This window comes from Astyanax mexicanus, chromosome 5 (assembly GCF_023375975.1).
Source record: "Astyanax mexicanus isolate ESR-SI-001 chromosome 5, AstMex3_surface, whole genome shotgun sequence".
Lineage (NCBI taxonomy): Eukaryota > Metazoa > Chordata > Actinopteri > Characiformes > Acestrorhamphidae > Astyanax > Astyanax mexicanus.
In genome coordinates, this window is record NC_064412.1 from 28,387,314 (window position 1) to 28,409,252 (window position 21,939).

Consider the following 21,939-nt stretch of genomic DNA (forward strand, 5'->3'; position numbering starts at 1 on the left):
CTTATTTCCACACCTTATTAAGTCGTGGCCACACTTTAGGATCTCGTTCCAAACACCTTATGTCGTGGCCATACAGTTTTTTGTTTTTTTTGTTTTGTTTTTTGTTTTTACATTATGTCACCATAGGGGCTCCGCAGTTACACAATTACCATATGTTATATATTTATTAACATCAGTAAACATTTCTTATAGTGATATAAGTGATATTTAAGGTGGAACAGACAGTTTTGTGTGTGTTTTATGGATGCGCTGTATGTTGTGGGAGGACTAATTGAAAGATATATTAGATTAATCATTAGAATTAAACCTTAACGTTCAGTCACTTTCAAAGCTGAACATTCAGATCCCACATTTAGGACCATTCTAGTGTTAAAAATCTAATTCTGCACAAAATGCAATTACTGTACATTTTCACTGTACATAAAAACAACTGCAATCACAGATCAACACAGCAGCATCTGTGAGAGAGGGTGTTGTTTTTCCATTAATTCAGTGTTTATGCTTGAGTAGGGACCCGTTTTGTTTGAATGTGCAAAGAACCCACTGAATGAATATAAAGGGCCGCATCCAGAAGCCCACCACCTCTTGGCGAACCCTTTTAAAGCTTCTTTTGAGGAAGACTCTGGGGTGTTAGTGTTGGCTGTGAGAGCTCTCGCCTTGAGCTGTGCTCTAATGGTGTCTGCAGATGCTGGAAGGAGAGGTGATTGTGATCTATCTCTGTCATTAGGAGAGAGTGGCCTGTAATAGAGCGCTGCATTATTCAGCAGTGCCGAGCAGAGAAGGATTATTACAGATAAATCTGCACAACACTCACACTATATATTTCTCTCTCTCTCTCTCTCTCTCTCTCTCTCTCTCTTTGTTTCTGTACTGCTGTACTGTACTGACTCAAATCAGAACAATCAACCAGCCTAGCGGTGACCAATCAGAGAAAATTCAATCAAAGCAGAAAGCAGATTCTGACTAAAAGAGAAATATAAAATGATTATTCAATATTTTCCTTTTTTTTTACTTTTTCTTTCTTCACATTTTACTACACTTGACCCTTTTTATTCACACATTCTCAAATTGCACTTTTTCTGTCATATGTATTGGTGGGCATTCACCATTGGTCAGTTTCGGATAATATGGTCAGATTGGGTAGTGGAAAATTCTAATCACACTCTGTGAAAACATAAAATGTGGAAAGAAATATGTACAGTACCAGTCAAAAGGTTGGACACACCTTCTCATTCAATGTTTTTATTTATTTAATTTATTTTCTACATTGCAGATTAACATTGTCCGCCACAATATCCTGATCTAAACCCAACTGAGACGGTGATTTGTGATGAGCTAGAGCTTCACAATGTGAAGGATAAGCAGCAACTATTGTTCAGCACCTCTAGGAACTCCTTCAAATCTATTCCATGTGACTCTACCTCAAGAAGACACTGAAATTAAAATACCAAGAGTGTGCAGATGTGTCTTAAAAGATGAATGTGGTACTTAGAAGAATTTAAAATATAAAATATATTCTTATTTGTTTAACAAAAAAAACGTTTTGTTCCTGTTCCTCTTTAAAGAAGCTTTAATGTATTTAATATTACATATACAATGTGAAAAATCATAAAAACAGAGAACACACATTAAATGATAAGAGGTGTGTTCAGATTTTGACTTCTTTACTATATAGACTTTTTGCAAATCAACTTGAAAAAAAAATATTAAAAAAATATATAAGTCTTAGTTAAACTGGTGCCATTGTGACATCATAACAAAAAACCTGAAGCTCCAGTTCTTTCTACGTTCCTCTGCTGAGACACGCAAAGGGCCGCACTGTTAAGATAGCAACGCGCTGAAGTCAGAGCGCACCTGGCTGTCTGTTAAAGGGAATGGCAAGTGACACACTGATTGGTGTATTTCACGTTACACCTAAAACACACCCATTATTAATTAAGATAATTAGTACATGACTGTTGCGTGTTTCAAGCTGCACAAGGTGCATTTTTCTACCTCCACGATACCAAAGACACACCAAGATTTTCTAAATCCAGCTGCATGATGAACGCTTGATGTCTTGCCAATGGATTGCTAAAATAGGGCCCATTATCTGACATCATAACAGGAGAATCTAAAACATTGGTGTCATTAAGATGATGTCATGGAATGATGTCACAATTAAACTCACATCCAAATCTCTTGATTTACTTTAGATTGATTCTGAAGTTCCTTGTGGGTTGAGAAACAAGAAGTTATGATTTTTTGTTATGAAATTTTGAAATCTTTTTGAATCATTTACATTGACGAAACTTTTCTTATTCAAGCTGAGCCTCCGTTCCTGCTCATCCAGCCACACGTACTGTTTGGCCTCAAAACAAGGTCAAACTAAGTCCCTGTTGAGAGATGTGAGCAGATTTTCTGTATTCTGTCCAAACGTATAAATGCATATTCATTTCCCAGACTGGTGAACATTTCCCAATGGAAGAGCTTCACTGATTCTATGAGATGACTCTCCATTCCGTCTCAGTTTGAGCTCATGGAATATCCATATTTCCCTGCAACTAGTGAGAGATGAATCAGAGACGAAGTCAAACCAGATAACAAAACAAATCTCACTTCTGCTCTGAGAGAAATATGAAACACCATTTCCAAAAGAATAAGAAGTGTATGGATAATCCAGTTTAAAAAAAAAAAAGGATGCGAAGGTTCCCTCGATGCACTGCGTAAATTATACAGCATAGAATTCACTGTTTATCAGACTATGGAGAAACATAATTGGATTCAGCTCAGTTCCAATTCAGGACTCCAGTCTCACTCTATTACTTTCACCACCTCTACATCTGCTGGAGAATAATCAGGTGGCAGGCCGCTGAACTTTATAAAACCTGTTTATTTCTGCACCCCGAAGAGGTCGCGATCAAATTGGAGTTAAATGACCATATGTAACCAGAATAAAAGCACAATAAATACATTCCCCCGGCCTCCGCCAACAGACCTTCTCAATACATACACCATCAACAGCCAGCGCCAGAACCGCGCTCACACTGCCAAGACTGTAAAAATACAGCAGCACAAATAACAAGCCAAATGAACCTGAAAGCTGTGCTGCTAATAGCATTCACACCGTTACACTGACGGCCCAATCGGTCAATGAGAAACTGCTCTATCTTAACCCTTCCTGGACCTGACAGTCTATACTGTTTATATATACAGTACAGCAGTATGTAAAAGGTGGTTCTCACATGTAATTTCACTGCTATTTCATTGCTCAGTTGATGATACTGATGACTCAAATTATGACATTATGACGATTCTGATGCTGCTGCTGTTGATGACAATAGTGGTTATGATGGTGATTACGAGGATTGTGATGCTGATGGTGATTATGGCATTGATGATGGTGTTGAAGCAGATAATGATCATAGTGATGAGGTTGGTGAGCATGTTGATGATGCAGATGTTGGTAATGATACATATGATGATGGTGATAATGTGGCTGGTGATGCTGGTGATTGACATTAAAGCTGTTAATGTTTGGCAATAATTATTATAAAGGTAATGAGAATGATAATGATGATGATCATGTTGTTGATGATGTTAATGATATTAATGATGCTGATCCTTATTTTAATGATAATACTAATTATTACAATAAATATGGTGATTAAAATATTGATGTAATGGTGATGGTGTTAGTGAAAATATTGATGATATCGATGATGATGAAAGTTATGTTAATGTTGGTAGTGATGATCGTGATTAAAAAAGATTAATGGTAAAGGTGATGATACCAATGATGATATTGTTGATGTTGATGATCATGATTGATAATGAGGTTTAGGATGAGGATAATGGTGGTGAACATAATGATGATGATGATGATGATGATGATAATGATTATGACGATATTGGTGATTATGGCATTTATGGTGATAAAACTGATGATGTTGGTGAAGATGCTTATTTTAATGATAATAGTGATGATGTCAATGATGACAGTGATGATGTTAATGATAGTGATTAAAAGATTGATGGTAATGGTGATGTTTGTGATGCTGATGCTTATGATAATGATTATGTGGGTGATGATGTTGATGCTGATATTAATGTTTATGATGATAGTGATGATGTTGGTGACAATGCTGATGTTAATGATGATAGTGATGATGATGCTGATGATGTTGATGCTGATATTAATGTTAATGATGGTGATGATGTTGATGATGCTCTTTAAAACACTGATAATGTCAATAATGATGAAGATGTTCAAGAAAAGAGACTTAAAGAGATACTCTCTTTCTCTCTGCTCTGCTGATATATATTCTGGGCTTTTGTAAACATAGGAGGAGCAGAGGTGGTCTGACAGATCACAGGAAGCTGCATTATGGCTGAGTCTCTAGTTATAAAGCAGGTCAGATGGGTTCTGGACCAGACTGTGAGAAAAGCTTTTTTATTAAAAGCCGCGTCGCCAAAAGGCAGATATTAAAGTGGGGACCTTTGTCTGTGTCACGCTGCAAAAGAAAATAAATCAATAACCCGACTAACACGGAACAGCAAAGCACAGCCGCTATAGAGCGTATGGCAGCGCGGCACGTTTGTGGAGATGGGAATGAGTGTAAATGAAGACAAACTGCGGGTGATGTGGGTTCAGTCTGCAGTCTGACGAGAATGCAGCAGTGGACAATTATCTGGCCTTAATGCCCACTAATGCATCGCTTACATATAATACATACGCATATTAATATCAGGAAGGGGTCATCAGATGGTAAAAAAAAACTGTTGACCTTCACAGAGACGCAGGAAAGATCTAACACGAGACACTTTCACACATTTGCTGAGGTAAGACAAGATATCTAAGGGGCACCAATTAAATTTGGTCATTAAGTGTTTGTTATAAAGACATGTGCATGCCCTGATGCTGGCATCTTGCTGATTAGAACACTTCCAATCAATAATTAAACAAATTAACCAGCTCTTAAGAGTCAATTGTGCTTAATGCTAGGCAGTGAGTGACCACTGCACCATGCTCACCCTGACTAATTACACAATACCTGTTTAAACAGAGCGGTGTGGATCTGCTGATGCTGCACATTTACACTGGATTTTATTCCTTTAGAATAGTAATGATGCCAATGGAGGTGATGAGCATGATGATAACAATGATAATGAGTATTCTGATAATACTGATGATAATGATTACTATGAAGATAGTACAATAGAATAAGGATATTTATGAACATAATAGTGGTGATATTAATAATGATGATGGTGACAATAGTTATGATGATAATGACGTTAATGATGGTTGTGATTATATTAATGGCAATAATGATAGAAATCATGATGATGATGATGATGATGACAACAATGATGATAGTGATGATACTAATGAAATATTGATGACAATGATATTCAGTGCCATGAAAAAGTATTTGCCCCCTTACAGATTTAACTTTATGTTTGTTTTTTCACACCTGTAGAATCAAGAAGTCACCTAAATACAACCCGTCTGAAAACATGAAGCTGGATAAACAATCTCAGAAAGCAACACATGCCTAAAATACAGATGAGAAAACATCTCATTGATCATCTATCAGTCTGGAAAAAGATTACAAAGTCATTTCTTAGGCTTTGGGACATCAGCAGTGAGAGCTACTATTTACAAATAGAGAAAACATAGAACACTGGTGAACCTTCCCAGGAGAGGCCAGCTGACTCCAAAAAGGGCATGGACAACTCATCCAGGAGGTCGCAAAAGAACCCAGAACAACATCCAAAGAACTGCAGGTCTGACTTTCCTCAGTTAATGTCAGTGTTAATGATTCAATAATAAGAAAGAGACTGGGTAAAAATTGAATTCATGGGAAATTTCCAAAGCAAAAAACACTGCTGTCCAAAAAGAACACAAAGGCCTGTCTTACATTTGCCAACAAACATCGTGATGATCTCCAGGACTTTGGGTAAATATTCTCTGGGCTAATGGGACAAAACTTTAACTTCTGATGTAAAACTAAGACATCATTTCAGAAAAAGAACATTATACTGAACTTAAAACATGGTTATGGTAGTGTGATGGTCTAGGGCTGCTGAAGGGCCTGGACAACTCCCTGTAATTCTGCAACTCTGCTGTCTACCAGACAATCCTGAAGGAGAATGTCCGGCCATCAGTTTGTGACCTCAAGCTCAGGCATACTTCGGTTCTGCACCAGAACAATGATCTGAAGCACAACAGCAAATCCATCTCTGAGTCTGTAAAAAACAAAATTAAGGTTTTTGATTTAGATGGATTGATTGGGATGCTGTTGCATGATCTTCAACAAGCCTTTCACGCTAAAAAAAATAAATACCTCCAATGTGGCTGTATTAAAACTGTTCTGTGAAGAAGCGTTGGCCAAAATGAGAAGGACTCATTGCCAGTTATTTTAAACACGGGATTGCAGTTGTTGCCGCAAAGGGTGCAACAACCAAGTTATTAGATTTAGGGGGCAAACACTTTTTTACACAGGGTTAGATTGGTTTGAATGGATTTTTTTCCTTAATGAATACAATTCTTATGTAAAAGTGCTTTTTATGAATACTCAGGTTATGTTTGTTAAAATGTGTTTGATGATTTGAAAACTGTAAGTATGATTAAAAAGCAAAAACAAAAGAACTCTGTGGGGGACAAGAACTTTTTCACAGCACTGTGATGATGATGAAAATGGTTGATAAACTGAATACTAATATTGTGTGAGTTAAGAAGTTATGAATTGTTTGTCTTTTTGCTCTGCAGATGATGAAGGAATGTGATTGGCTGAGAGTGTGATGGTATTAATCAGGACAGGTTTTAGTGGTGGTGCTGAGAGGAGCTGTTTTGTTTGGTGGAGGCTCAGATCTGCTCTATAGGAGAGAAGATTGTATTTGCTTGGGCTATAACATCATGCTGGCGCTCTCGAGCGGTTTGGCCGTTTATGTTCTGGTGAATATGAATGCGCTGGAGCTCTGGGGGAGGTGTTACGCAACAACCTGTTAAATTAATAATCATTCCTTCCGAGCTCAGTCCGACATGAAGATTTGATGCAGATAATTCGCTCTGTCTTTGCAGTTCTGCTTAAGCTCTATGTGTGGCCTCTAACAGCAGTTCTGCTGAGTGCAGGGAAGGAAAAGGTCACTTTGAGTGGAGAGTTAGAACTTGTCTACTTCTTTTTCCTCTCGCTGTGAGATAATCTGACATGTACAGATGATAAAAGAACTCACACCGGGAAATCCAGTCTGTTGAATGAACATTCGTTTTGAGCTTTAGTTTTGGTGTAAAACCCATTACAATCATTGACCCTATGTTCTTTATTATCTTTCGAATCCTAACGCAGAAAATGTGAATTTTATTTATTTAAAACCCAATTGCTTTTTGGATTTGTGAAATCCCACAGGGTTCTGTTTGGGGGCCTATGACATTGTTGTTAAATATAACTAATTACAACTAAGGGGTCAACAGTGATAAAATAAAACGTGTTAAAATTTAGTGTCATATAGTGTTCTTCATAGTAACATAGAAACCCTGTGTTTAGTAAGAAACCACTAAAGAACTGTTTAAATTGTTATGGTTCTGAATAGAATCAGTGCCTTTGACATAGAACCTGAAAATAATCCTTATCGATAGTAATTGTTCATTAGCATATCAGAGTTTATATTGTTGCTGTCCAATATAATCAAGTATCTCCATTTTTGTCAATCATTAGTTTACTACAAAATTTGAACACACAAACTGTCATTCACACTGTGTCACAATTTTGTAAATTCACTAAAATTACATGAAATTAACTGTTTTTACATAGTCTTTCATTGAAAGTGATAAAGGTTTTATGTCATGATGAGGTGCAGGGAAGACCTGGAGGCGGACGTAAATGCAGGTAAGAAAGAACTTAATAAAATATATAAATAAACAAAGAAACAAGGAACAAGTAAACACGTAACAAAGATAAACAAATAACCAATAACCAAAACAAATCAGTGAAACAAGAGAACATAAACTAAACAAACAAGAGATAAAGATAAATAAACTAAACAGGGCAGGGATATATACAAGGAAATAAACTAGGAACTAACTAGGAAGAAATATATATATATATATATATAACAGAGCGCTAAGGCTAGGAACACGAAGGCTTTGAAACAAAGAAACTCTGAGAAAGACAAACAACAGGGGTTAGTGCAAAGGCCAACGAAGACAAAGTGCCACAGGAAGACTATTTATATGAAGAGGAAACAATGAACACCTGGGGAAGGGCGGAGCTACAAATAAGACACACGTGGTGGAAAACTACTGACAAGAGACACAGAGGAGCACAGGTCACGTGGGGAACACACAGAGACATGAGAACAGACAAGAGAGAGGGCCAGACGTGACATTTTACCTCTCTCCTTTAAAGTTGCTGTTTTGGAGATACTTGTTTTTCATTGGACAGCAGCAATATACAATAATTGCCTTTAGGAAATAACCCTCAAAGAATCCTTAAGCATTCCGATGGTTTGTTGATCTATCATAGTTCCATATAAAAACCCTGCCTTTACCCATATACCACATACCATACAACATATATTATGTAGTAAAGTCAGGAGTAAAAAGTCAAATCAGACATGAAGTCATGAATTGAAGTAAATAGTAACTCCAGTTCAATTTAACTTAACTTAATTTAACAGCTTTTGAACTTTAAAGGAATTAATGGTTCTGAAATGTATAAACAGTCAATTTTTAATAAACTTGTAATAATTCTGCGCACTTTCTCAGTTCTCAGTGCCTCATTTTAAATCTTAGGGCCTTCAGCATTCTACCAATGGAGTGTGGAGCTGGGCTAAGGAGGTGGGCTATTCAGCAAAAGTTTGTACTCATTATCGTGTTTCACTACAATCCAAGTCCATTTCACATCGGGTTTCTAATTTACGTTTTTTAATTAAACCTGCTAACATTTTATACCGGGTAAAAGCACAACATTCAGTTTATTCACTCAAACAAGTGACTCCAAACTTCTGAACTGCGGTAAGCCCACACTGGTAATGTGAGTTCTCATATCTGGACCACATTTAAACCCATCAAATTAATCGCACGCATCGTTTGCTTGACGCTAAACCGCTGAGAAACTCTGAGGCGCTGAGAGAAAAACGGTCAAAAAAGCACGCGGATGTTTTTTTCTCCTGCTGCTCCTCGTGCTCTGCGGAGATCCGCACGCGGGGGAGCTGGAGGAGTGGAGAGTAGTGTTAAGGTGGAACTGAAAGAGGAGCTCGAGGAAGCTACGAGCAATCACGCGCTGTCGGTTAAAAACGTGTGTTTCTTGCGTTATCCTCGAAGCGCGCGGACAGCGGCCAGAGCTCAGAACTGCGACCGCGCGACCGCGCCTGTATCACACCGCATCCAGTTTCAGCGCGAGCACGTGTACACGATAACGCGCACGTGGGGACGCTCAAAGAGGTGATCAGCTCGTGTAGTGTCGTGCCACCTTAAGTGAGAGGAGTGACACGATTAGAGAGAGAGAAAGAGAGAGAGAAAGAGAGATTGCGTATGTGTGTGAGGGAGAGAGAGACAGAGTGAAATATTGTGGGTAAAACAGATACTAAAAAAGAGAGAGATACGGTGTGAGAGAGAGTGAGTTACCGAGAAAGAGATGGAGATCGTGGGAAAAAGATACACTGAGAAGGAGAAAGGAAAAAGAGAGAAAAAGAGAGATAGATTGTGTGTAAGAGAGAGCGAGAGATTGTGTGTGTAGAGAGAGAGTAAAGAAAGAGAAACAGATTTTGTAAGAGAGAGAAAGAGCAAATGTGTGTGATAGATAAAGAGAAAAAGAGTGTGTGTGTATGTGTGTGTTTGTTAGCGAGAGCGAGATTGTGTGTAAGAGAGAAATACTGAGGAGATCAAAATAAAGAAAGAGAGAGATTTTGTGAGAGAGAAAGAGAAAGAAAGAGAGAAAGCAATTGTGTGAAAGAGAATGTGTTTGATGGAGAAAGAGAGAGATTGTGCGTGAGAGATACTGAAAGTGATAAAAAAGAGAGAGATAATGTATGAGAGAAAAAGATAGTGTGTATGTGAGAGAGAGAGAAATACTGTGTGTGTGAGAGAAAGATGGTGTGAGACAGAGAAAGAGAGAGTGTGTGAGATGTGAGAAAAAAGGAAGATACTGTGTGTGTGTGTGTGTGTGTGTGTGAGAGAGAGAGAGAGGGGGGGATATACTGTGTGTAAGAGAGAGATTGTGTGTGTGAGAAAGAGAGAGAGAGATTGTGTGTGTGAGAAAGAGAGAGAGAGAGAGAGAGAGAGAGAGAGAGAGAGAGAGAGGGAAATATACTGTGTGTAAGAGAGAGATTGTGTGTGTGAGAAAGAGAGAGAGATTGTGTGTGTGTGAGAGAGAGATAGAGAGAGAGAGAGAGAGAGAGAGAGAGAGATATAGAGATTGTGTGTGAGAGAGATTGTGTGTGTGAGAGAGAGTGAGCGAGAGAGAGAGTGAGGGAGAGAGATTGTGTGTGTGTGAGAGAGAGAGAGAGAGAGAGTGGGGGGGGGGAGGGCTTTCCTCCCCGTAGTGCTGCGGTGGAGCTGCGCCCTATAAAAGCGCGTTACGCGCAGAGAAGGCACGCGCAGTTCTTCAGTGCAGCTGAACCGGGTTCATGCGTGGAGATCAATCAGCTTTAGAGGAGTTTTAAAGAGCTCACGCGCTGGAAGAAAAAAGACGTTCAGAGACAGTTTGGCCGGCAGAACCGAAGCTCGTCGTTGGCGGACAGCTCCGCGGTGCTGAAAACTTAGTTGGAGTAGTGGACCGTGGATAGTGGACAGCTCCAGGGTGCTGAAACTGAATCAGATTAGAGGATCTAGCAGTTTGAGTAGTGTGAATAGCACAGTTTCTTGCAGATTTGTCACACAGTCTAGTCTAGTTTCAGTGCAACAGCCTCTGTTGTCATAACTCGTACAGTTTGCTGGACAGCTCGTGGGACGTTGTTGGAAAAGATTCTGATTCTGAGAGGACACAGCTTTCAATTCACTGGACAGCTTGATGGTGCTGAACCCAGAAACTGATCACTGATTACTGAAAAGGAAGCTAAAAACAGAGTCTTCTTACACTGTGTTCCTCGTCATGCTCGCAAAGAAGATGGAGCGAATCTCTTGGACACTTTTCCTACTCGCTCTCTTCGTCCCCGAGGGCGGTGCGCAAGACTTTGGGCAGACGCAGTTCATCTGCACCTCGGTGCCGAAGGACATGGACCTGTGCGCCGCCACCATGCAGAACAGTGGACCGGCCGAGGACCTGAAGACCACCGTGATGCAGCTGAGGGAAACGGTGCTGCAGCAGAAGGAGACCATCATGAACCAGAAGGAGACCATCCGGGAGCTGACGAGCAAACTGAACCGGTGTGAGAGCCAGAGCGCTCCCGAGCCCGGGACAGGGGGCAGGAGGAAAGAGCAGGGCAAGAACACCATGGGGGACGTGTCCCGAGGAGCCAGCGACACTTTAGCTCAGCTGGGGCAGACTTTAGCCACTCTCAAGCAGAGGCTGGAGAACTTGGAGGTACGGATTTTGACGGTGATTGTGACGAAAAAAAGAAATCAGACATGTGCTTAGTTTCTGCATATGAAATGAAATGATGTAGTTGATCTATTAATTTAATTTAATGTTTGGTTTATTGATTTATTGAGTTGTATTGAGTTGTATGTTTGATTCAAAGTTCTTAAAAAGCATGTTTCACATTTATGTCCTCAAATATACTCAATGAGGACTCTAATTGCGAATTTAACACAAAATAACCCCTGTTTAGCCATTTAAATCTCAATACAAGTAATTTTCAACCCTTAAAGAAACCTTTTTATCAAAGGTTACCAATCTTTTGACCAGGTCCCTATTTGATCAAAGGTCACTTGTACTAAATTTGAGAAAAATTCCAACCCAAACCAAAGTCTCAGTTAATTTCACAGCTCTAAACTAGACCTTTTTTTCTGAAAATCTGCTCTCTGCCACTCTGCAGCAGTACAGCCGGAGTAACGGCACAACGCAAGCCAACAGCCTGAAGGATCTGCTGCAGAACAAGATCGACGACATGGAGAAACAGGTGCTGTCCCGTGTCAACACACTGGAGGGGGGCAAACCGGGCCAGAAAAACGACACAGATCAGAGGAACCGAGTGGAGTCTACTCTCACCACTCTACACCACCGCATCACCGATCTGGAAAAAGGTAGAGCCACCAGAATTGGAGCTTTTAATGGGAAATAAACTGCTCTGTTCTCATGAAACGAGTGGTTCAGTTTAAGTGGTTTGAGTGGCATGCTCAAGTAAAGTGCTTAAAAAAAAGTGTTTAAAATTAGTGAGAATCTTCTGCTAAAATGAATGAAGCATGCAGTAAAATTGGCCAGTGTTAAATCTTTGTTGTTTGTTAGTAAAAAAAAAGGAACACTGTAAATGTTCAAATTTAAAAATAATCCTGAAAGCTGAAAAAAATAATAGCAAATGAATTGTGTAGTTGTGTGCAGGGTTTTTTTTATTAGGGAAAAGGCCGAAACAGCTCTTTTGAAAAAGATTCATTGATTGACTAATTGATTGATTGATTAGTATTGATGCATATCGATCATCTTTAAGGTGCCTTGGAAATATCACGAGTGTAAAGGGTGTTAAAGGGTGTGTGGGATTTTCTGTTGGGTGGTACTGTGAAGTGTGCAAGCAAACGTATGCATGTGTCCGTGTGTGTGTGTGTGTGTGTGTGTGTGTGTGTGTGTGTGTCCTGGTGTGTGTGTGCGAGAGAGAGAGAGAGAGAGAGAGAGGGAAAAAGACTGTCGCAGCGGACGTGGTGAATCTAGGGAGGAAAAGCTGCATTAGTTTGCATATCCTATATCAGCTCATAACTACAGCCACCACACACACACACACACCAACACCTACACAAACACACACACACATATACACACCAACACACACAGACCGGGGAAAAGGCTGTAAATGTAAACGGCCTGATAAGAGATAAAAGAGAGAGAGAGAGAGAGAGAGAGCAGGGAAGAGTGTGGAAGAGTGAGAGAAATACAGTAGCACTGAAAACAATAAGGGTAGAGGAATTGAGAGAATGAAAAAGACAGCATGTGGAGGGAGAGAAAGAAAGAACGGATGGAAGAAAGAAATAAAGAAAAAGAGAGAGAAAACAGTATTTAATTTAATATTTGTACATTTTGTTCTGCAGGAACGAAAGGAAATAAGCTGCAGGATAAGTTCCAGCTGACCTTTCCATTGCGCACAAACTACATGTACGCTAAAGTGAAGCGCAGCCTGCCGGAGATGTACGCCTTCACCCTCTGCCTGTGGATCAAGTCCAACGCCTCCCCTGGGGTGGGCACGCCCTTCTCCTACGCCGTCCCGGGACAGGCCAATGAGCTGGTGCTCATAGAGTGGGGCAACAACCCAATGGAGATCCTCATCAACGACAAGGTAAAACAGAAACAGACTTTTTTTTTATTTCTTATTTAACATATTTGTGTTTAAAATAGACTAAAAAACTAAAAAAAAAAAAATTTCCATAGTATATTATCCAGTACACACATACTATATTCAGCCTATATTTAGCTTTCTGCAGCTAAGCCCTGCCCATTCACACTGAAGTTATAAACAGTGTTGCAGCCCAGTCTGCATTTAAAATAAAATAATTACAGTACAAGCCAACCAATAAGAATAGCTTCCATCACTATAGAGTTAGATACATCAGTCTTAAAGGCGCAGTAACAGTTGCTGTGTAATGGTAAAGGATGAACAGAAGCTGGAAACCCAGAAGTCGTGTAGAAATCAAATTACTGAAAAGACTGGTTTTGGATCCCAAACCCTCATACATCTCAGGAGAAAAACACCAGAAACGGATGCGGAATATGATCTGTTCACTTCCAGAGAACCGTTGGAGCAGTAATCACATTGCTGTGATGTATTACAGATGAGAAATGAGAAGAACAAGCAGGGTTTTAAATCATTCTCACAATCAGGGCTTCTAGTCTAGACTGAATTAAAGCGCCAGAAGTGTTTCACCATTTAACATTTTAATCCCATTAAATTCTAGATAAAAACACATGATATAATACATCTACGTCATTGCACTTTGGCTCTTTACTTATTGGAGTTGTATTATTTGCATTATTATTTGGCAATACATGTGTATATATTACAATAAAAGTACTAGCAATTATTTCTGGGATATACTGCAGTAGAGAAATAATGAAATAATTACATCAGTAAAAGATAACTAAAAAATGAGTTTTACAGTAACTCAAAAGTGTTAAAAAAAAAAAAAAAAAAATATATATATATATATATATATATATATATATATATATATATATATATATATATAAAGACAAAGATATACCAAATATGTACTTTCTTTACATGTAGGTTTACTATACTTTTACATTATTTTACTGTTAATTTATCAAAAAATATAGAATTTGCAAATTAAATGTATGCCATTTATGCATTATGCTTTTTTTTTATAAAGAAGACTCACAGCTTCTCAACACTATGGACTATCATGATAGCCACTCTTTAAACCTATCTGAAACTTTTAGCTAACCGTAAACTACTCTTCAGCCAAAGAGCCAATCAGCACCAAAACATCTCTTAGACTTTGGAAATAAAGTCACATCCTGCAACAAAAAGCCAATCAGCCCATTAAAAAATGTGGTTGAAAATCTACCTCAAAACATCTAATCAGCTTCACCAAAACATCTACGAGACTTTAGCAGTGAAGTCCCGCCCTGCAAAAAAGAGCCAATCAGTTAAATACACTACCCCAAAACATCTAACCAAAATATCTCTTAGACTTTGAAAATAAAGGCCTACCTATCAACAAACAAAACAGTCAAAAACACGGTTGAAAATCTGCTCTAAACCTTAACCAGCTATACCAAAACATCCTGTAGGCATTATAAATAAAGTCCAGCCCATCAACAAAAAGAGCCAATCAGCACAGTCAAAAACACTGTTGAAAACCTGCCCCAAAACATCCAACCAACTACACCAAGACATCTTATAGACTTTTTAAATCAAGTCCCGCCCTGCAACAAACAGCCAATCAGCACAGTGAAAAACAAGGTAGAAAGCCTTCCCCAAAACATCCAACCAACTACACAAAAACATCGCATATACTTTATAAATAAAGTCCCACCCTTCATCAGAAAGAGCCAATTAGCACAGTTAAAAACCTACCCCAAAACTTTCCAATTACACAAACATATCCCTTAGACTTTATCATCAAAGTCAAGCTCTTCAACAAAAAGAGCAGCAAAAATGCGACTTTATCAATATATCGATATAGATTTTATCATTAGTCCCGCCCTTCAAAATAATAGCCAATCAACACAGTTGACGATCATGGTGTTATTGGGGAATGCCCCAGAACAAACTGAAATATCATGTATTTTCTGCATTATTGAACTACAACAGTGGTGAACTCAGGTTATTTAAAGTGTGTTCTTACTGCAGGACTTTTTGTCAATATTGACAAAAATGTCCAAATGTAACTATTTTGTCTTGTACTTTAAAATACACTTTATCCTATTGTGAAGTCACATATACGGCACCACATTACATTTAATCCACTGTTGGGACACTTCTTCATTGGAGAAACACCTAACCAGGCGCTTTAGCATGTTTTCCCACCTTTAGGAAAATCCTTTTGAGCATCACATCCCATTCCAACCAGACACCATTTGGGACACTGTCCAGTCGAGGTGTCAAAGATGGCACTCTGCAGAAAGGGCAAGAGGGCACCCATAGATTCCTTAGGCATATCTATGGAAGGGATACATTGTGAACATTTCTTGATCTAGAGGGCACATCAAGATGCCTTTTCTTAGCACTCAATCACTTTTTCCCCCACAAGTAGGGCAGCTAATAGGGCACTTTGTCTCCTTTTTACCATTTTAAAGGGCACATTAGCAATGCCCTTTCAACCATGGGAGCACCAGTGTGTGTGACTGTCCCTGCCCAATTTTAAAACCAACTATTCAAACTATTCACTTTTTTTTTTTCTTCAATATTTTTGCCATCAAGTAAACAGACTTGTCTATAAAGACTAGTGTAAGACTATGGTTAACTGACTCATTTGCTTCTGTGCAGGTGGCCAAACTCCCTTTCCTCATCAATGATGGAAAATGGCATCACATGTGCATCACGTGGACCACACGGGACGGGATGTGGGAGGCGTTCCAGGATGGTGTTCTGCGCGGGAGCGGAGAGAATCTGGCTCCGTATCACCCTATTAAACCACATGGGGTGCTTGTGCTGGGCCAGGAGCAGGTGAGGGATAGTTAGAAGCAATCAGACACATCACACTCACTTCTGCAGAGAGAATAAACCAGTCTATGCTAAACCTAGAGCAGAACTATACTCTGAAAAAGTACATTTGACTGGGTCTATCATCAGGAGATTGTAGGTTTCGTTCCTCAGTGATGCCACAGCCATCCGTAATCTGGAGTCTGAGACAGCATAACTCTGGGTGGGTCGGTCATTAGCAGTTCCAAGCATTCTGAGATCCAGCAGTGTTGCTTAAACATGTTGTAGCTTTAAAGAAGCTTCGAAAGAAGACATTGTTATCCTTCACTCTCTCAATGCTACACAGCAAATTCTGTTCTTTGGAATAAACTCCCTGAGAGTTAACATCAACTCATTTTAAGTGTATATATGACCATCGAATACACTCTATAACAGAGTTAAAGTAACTCTTTTCTGGGAGTTAAAATATTTATCCCATCTAGAGTAAAATACAGCTCTCAGCTAGAGTTAATTTTACCATAAACTCCTTCACAGTGTTAACAACTAATGCAAAAAAAGTGTTATTAAACTAATATTATCAAAAAACTTTGTAATACTTTAAACACTGCAGTTTTCAGTGCATTACCAGCACTTTTCCACACTTAAAAGTGCAGAAGATGGTAACTTGCTCTTATAGCTAACAAAATGTTAGCTAGGCAAACAACCATTATACAAAATATCATGAAATCCCCAATGGAAGGAGTCCTGGTGGGCAAGACTTCGCACTGGTGGTAAGCTAGGACTGGGGACACGCCCATTAGTTCAGAGTTCAGTCACGCTCTTCAACACCTTGGAATAAACTCTACACCACCAAAGAGTTCCCCTCAACTCAACTTGTAGTTTAAGTTGGAGAATAAACTCACACAGTTTAACACTTTCACACATTTTTGTTTAACTCCAGGTTTTCCAACTTCAGAAATTTGCTGTGTAGTAGCATTATATGATAAAAGGGAACTAAAAATGACTATACTGGGGGGAAAAAGATTATTTAAACAATTGTGCTTGTAAATGAGTGTAAAGAACCATATGAAAGCACCTTAACATTATGCAACATTAGGCCTTACAGAATAAAAATTATTTGATAACTTGTTATTTATTATTATTATAGTTAAGGTTATTTTTTTAGAGTGCCAGAAGAAAATAAGTCTAAAAGAATTCACATTTAGCAGAAGCTTCAGAAGAACATCTGTAGACTCTCAAAAGTATTCTTCCTTTTTTTATACTTCTATTCTTCCTCCTGCTACCAATATTAAGAACTGTGTACTTTACACTATATTAAAGTGTAATAGAAACTGAAGGTTGATAATTTGCCTCTCCTACAAACCGAATCAAAGCTGATTGTTTACCACAACCCTTGCTACTAGAGGACCAACGAGGCAGATATTTCAGACAGGCCAGATGTTTTAACACCTGGCACATTCGTTTGGTACTATTCCCAGTTTGGCTCAATCTCAGTCAGGCTGCATTTATTTCAAAAGCTCATTTAAAAAAAAATATGAACAATAAAGCATTGTTGATCAAAGCGCTGCGGAAATTCAATTAAAAGCAAACTGAGCGCAGTAAACGTCAATAAAACACAAATAAAATATAAATTAAAGAGGCAGCTTTAACACAATAGACAAGAAAAACAGGCGTACAGAATTGCTCTGAATTGCTCTAAATCAGTCAGTGTCAAACAAAGAGAGATGCACATGCATTAGTGATGACTACAGAACGAAGTACAGTTCTTTAGTCTACTAGAGTAGTAAAACTAACCCCACCACTCAAATGAATAGAATGTACAGTAACAAACACATCAACCTTGGTTCAGATTTTGGTGTAAAAAAACACTCTGTTGGAGTAAAAGTATTATATAGTATTTTTTTGACTCCTTAATGTTAAACATGTGTATACAAACGTAAAGACTATTTATTGTATTTTTCGCACTATAAGGCGCACCTCTTAAGGCGTTCAGATGTGAGAATATGTTTACTGTGTTAAAACAAGCAACGTGGGACAAACTGCTAGATGATAGTGCCTGGGCCTACTGGAACACTCAATGTTCCTCATTGTAGCGCTGTTGGACGGCATTCACTAGCGCTAAGTGCTGCTAACCGTGGCTAGCGCTGCTGCTAACTGCACTAAAATACTAGAAATCGAAGCTTACTGTAAATAGTGGAAGCGCTTTACTCACCCAAATAAACAGTTTTCAGGAGAGAAATCTGTGTAGATTAACATGCAGCTCTTGTTTTAATTTTTCTTTTATTTTTTTAAGAATTACAGTGTTGTTTGCTTAGGCACGTCTCTTCTCTGCCCCTCCAAACATGGCGACACCCTTGTTCCTTTTTATTGTCGCTTAAAATGGCATTCAAAAATAGCTGTATATTAATAGTGCGCCTTATAATACGGTGCGCCTTATAGTGCAAAAAATACGGTACACTGTAAGCCCTGATAAGTTGAATTTACTTTCAAAAATTTAGGAAACCAGTTGCCTTAAAAAAGTAAAGTAATCAGTAATGAAAACTTAACTTAGCATGGCATAAAACATTAAGTTATTACAACTAAAGAAGTTTATTTAACTTTTTTATTTTTGTTATACTGTAAAACCAGCTAAGCTGAGTTTACTTAACTTTTTTAAGGCAGTCGGTTTGCTCAAGTTTTTTAAGTAAAGGGGAATAAAAACTTCAGTTAACATAAACTAAAACATCAAGTTATTACAACTAAAGGGGAACTTCTAAGATATCCCAGGGGTAATCATTACACACTGATGGTGAGTGTTAGTCAGAAACTGTTGGACACACCCAGTATGCAAATAGATTGTGACAGAAGCCAATGGAAAAGAAGCTGCCAATGACAACAGACTAAACTCAGTTATTATAAGTTGGTTTAACTCAAAGATCTCAGTTTTAATAAATTTTTTTGTGCCCATAAATGTTCAACTAACTCAAAATAGTTGAGTATTGTTTAGAAATATCCAATTTTATGCCAAACAGACTTAAATCATTTGAATTCAAACAACTTCTAGCTCAATTTAAGGTTTTATGAGCTTTTTTCGCTGCTTTTACATGAACGTTATGTCTTTTCTCTCTTTAGGACACACTGGGAGGAGGTTTCGATGCCACGCAGGCGTTTGTAGGAGAGCTGGCCAACTTCAACATCTGGGACAAGAAGCTGTCGTCCTCAGAGATCTACAGCCTGGCCACCTGTAACAGCAGAGCACCGTCCGGTAACGTGCTGTCCTGGGCCGAGGGCAACATCGACGTGTTCGGCGGAGCCACTAAGTGGACTTTCGAGCCTTGCCGTCAGCCCAACTGAACTGCAGCCTGAAAAAAAAAAAAAAACAGAAAAAAAACAAACAAAGCTGATCCGAGACCCAAACCCTCGTTACCTTTCTTGCTTTCGTCTTTCTTGTCTTCATTTTGATGTTGATAAAAACGAGATCAAAAGAGAACAGTCCTTTAATAAATTGAATAAGAGTTAATAAGATCAAGGATTTCTATCAGTACTTAAATATTTATGTACGAAAAGACGAAAAACGCATTGTCGCATCATTTGTTGTTGGAAAGCGCAGTGAGACAGTTGCTAATATGTTGCTGTTGGTTGCTTTTTTTATATAAAAAGAAAAACTGAGTTTTTTTGTTTTTTTCTTTTCTTCATTTTATTCTTCCTCACGATTTGCACTAGATGGGTTTTTTTCATTCACTTTGTTTTAATTTTTTTCTCCTCTCGGTTCTTGAATGTGTCTAAAAAAGTGGATTTTGAAGTTTGAAGTGCTTTCGAGTTGGAGAGAGTTTGGGCTGTTGAGTGAGTTGAACTGGGATCGCACTGGATTCCTGCACTCTGACTTTTTTACAGTGATGGAAGAACTAGAACTGATCTGATCTGACCCTCCGTGTCTTCAGGACGGTGATAGATGGTGAACATCTGAAGAACGGTTTTGGGTCATAAATGTTTGAAGGACATCGCCTGACGTTCAGTATCTGAAGGACTTTGATGGTCAACGTCTAAAGGAAAGTGCTTTTCCACAAACGCCTGAGGCACAGTTTGTGATGCTCAACATCTTAAGGGACGTTGACGGACGGCCTACGTCTGAAGGACGTTCATTGCGAGAGGTTCAACGAGTTCAACAGATGTTTTCTGGACACCGTTCGAACTGCCAACACACTTAATTAAAGGACGCCTGAGTGCCTTGGGCTGGAGCGACGACTCAGCACGCATGAGCACAATCTCACACAGTTGCACACACAAACACACACACACACACATTACACATTACACACATGCACAACCTTTTCCATGCGCTTTACTCATCCTGCCACTTTATCTCTCTGCTTTCCATGGGCCACTCCTCTTTCTGTTCGAGTAATCGTGTTAAACAGCGCTGTGTTCAGGTCCTGGCAGGTGTGTGTACTCTGTAATAGGAATGTTATCTGTATCGTAACAGCATGAATGACCAAAATGCTGCAGCAACAACAAGAAGCATCGTCATCTGCTTTTCCTCTGGTTCGGGTTGGGTTTTTTCTACTGTATTGTTATATGCTGAAAGCATGGCACCATTGAGAGATGATAAAAGATCTAATTTTTGTAATAAAATTGTGATATCTTATGATAAATCTCATGTATTTTTTTTATTCCGTTTGCTCGCTTTCGGCAGAGATCGGGATGTTTTTTTTATTCACGTGGAATAAAAATGCGCACGTTTGAATCGAGTGGACGAGTGGTGTGGGAGGAGTGAGTGGGTGGAAGATATTTTGCTAGCAGCAGGAAGAAGAAAAGAATAAAAAAGTGGGATGGATGGAAATAGATGCGCTGTAAACACTTACAAAACATAAATCAGCACTGCAATAACTGACCTGTTTGTGCTATATAAAAAATGTAAATTTAGAATTGTGCTTAGAATAGAAATTGGAATTGTGTTAATGCTGAATTTCAGAATTATATTAACAATAACATTTGAAAACAACAATCAGTTTAGCACTAATGCTTATTAACTAGATTATCAATTACGCTGATATTTGGGTATTTGTGAATTACATTAGCAATTGCTGATGTAGGTATTCTGCTTAAAGTGACAATGAATTTTAGAATTCCAGTACCAGTCAAAAGTTTGGACACACCTTAAAGTGATATTTTTCATTATGTAAAAACTCTTTTCGCAAGTCATCCATACTATGAATTAGGCACTTCGCTTAGATGACAGTTTTGCACATCTTGGCTGGATTTTCTCAGTCAGCTTCATGAGGTAGAGTCACCTGGAATTTAGGCTTTCAGTTAACAGCTGTGCTGAACTTCTCAGGAGTGTTCGATTACTTGATTTTTCTTTTGCCTCTTAATGTGTTTGAGAGCATCAGTTGTAAAGTTGTAAAGTGTATAGAGGTACAGTTACAGGTATACAGTGAATAGCTCTATATGTCAAGAACTACTCAACTAAATAAATAAAAATAAATACTTAAAAAAATGAAGGTCAGTCAGTCTGAAAAATTTCAACAGCAAAGACCATGATGAAACTGGCCCTCATCGGGACCAGACCAAAAAAATGTAAACTAGGAGTTACCTCTGTTGCACAGTATACTAATGATACTAATAATGAATTTATGAATTATTCTTTCATGGTATTTAAAATGTATGTTAATAATTGATTTAGAAATTATGCTTGCAATTAATTTGGGAATTTTACTGATAACA

At 38.5% G+C, this 21,939-nt stretch overlaps 1 protein-coding gene across 1 annotated transcript; it reads left to right on the plus strand.

Moving 5' to 3' along the window:
• Positions 1-10,568: 10,568 nt before the first annotated feature.
• On the plus strand, positions 10,569-20,867 carry LOC103028885 (neuronal pentraxin-1). Its single transcript, XM_007252160.3, has 5 exons — positions 10,569-11,507; positions 11,962-12,169; positions 13,163-13,407; positions 16,081-16,260; positions 19,348-20,867. Exons 1-5 carry the CDS (start codon positions 11,076-11,078, stop codon positions 19,567-19,569), a joined length of 1,287 nt encoding a protein of 428 aa, XP_007252222.3. The 5' UTR covers positions 10,569-11,075; the 3' UTR covers positions 19,570-20,867.
• The last annotated feature ends 1,072 nt before the right edge of the window (positions 20,868-21,939 follow it).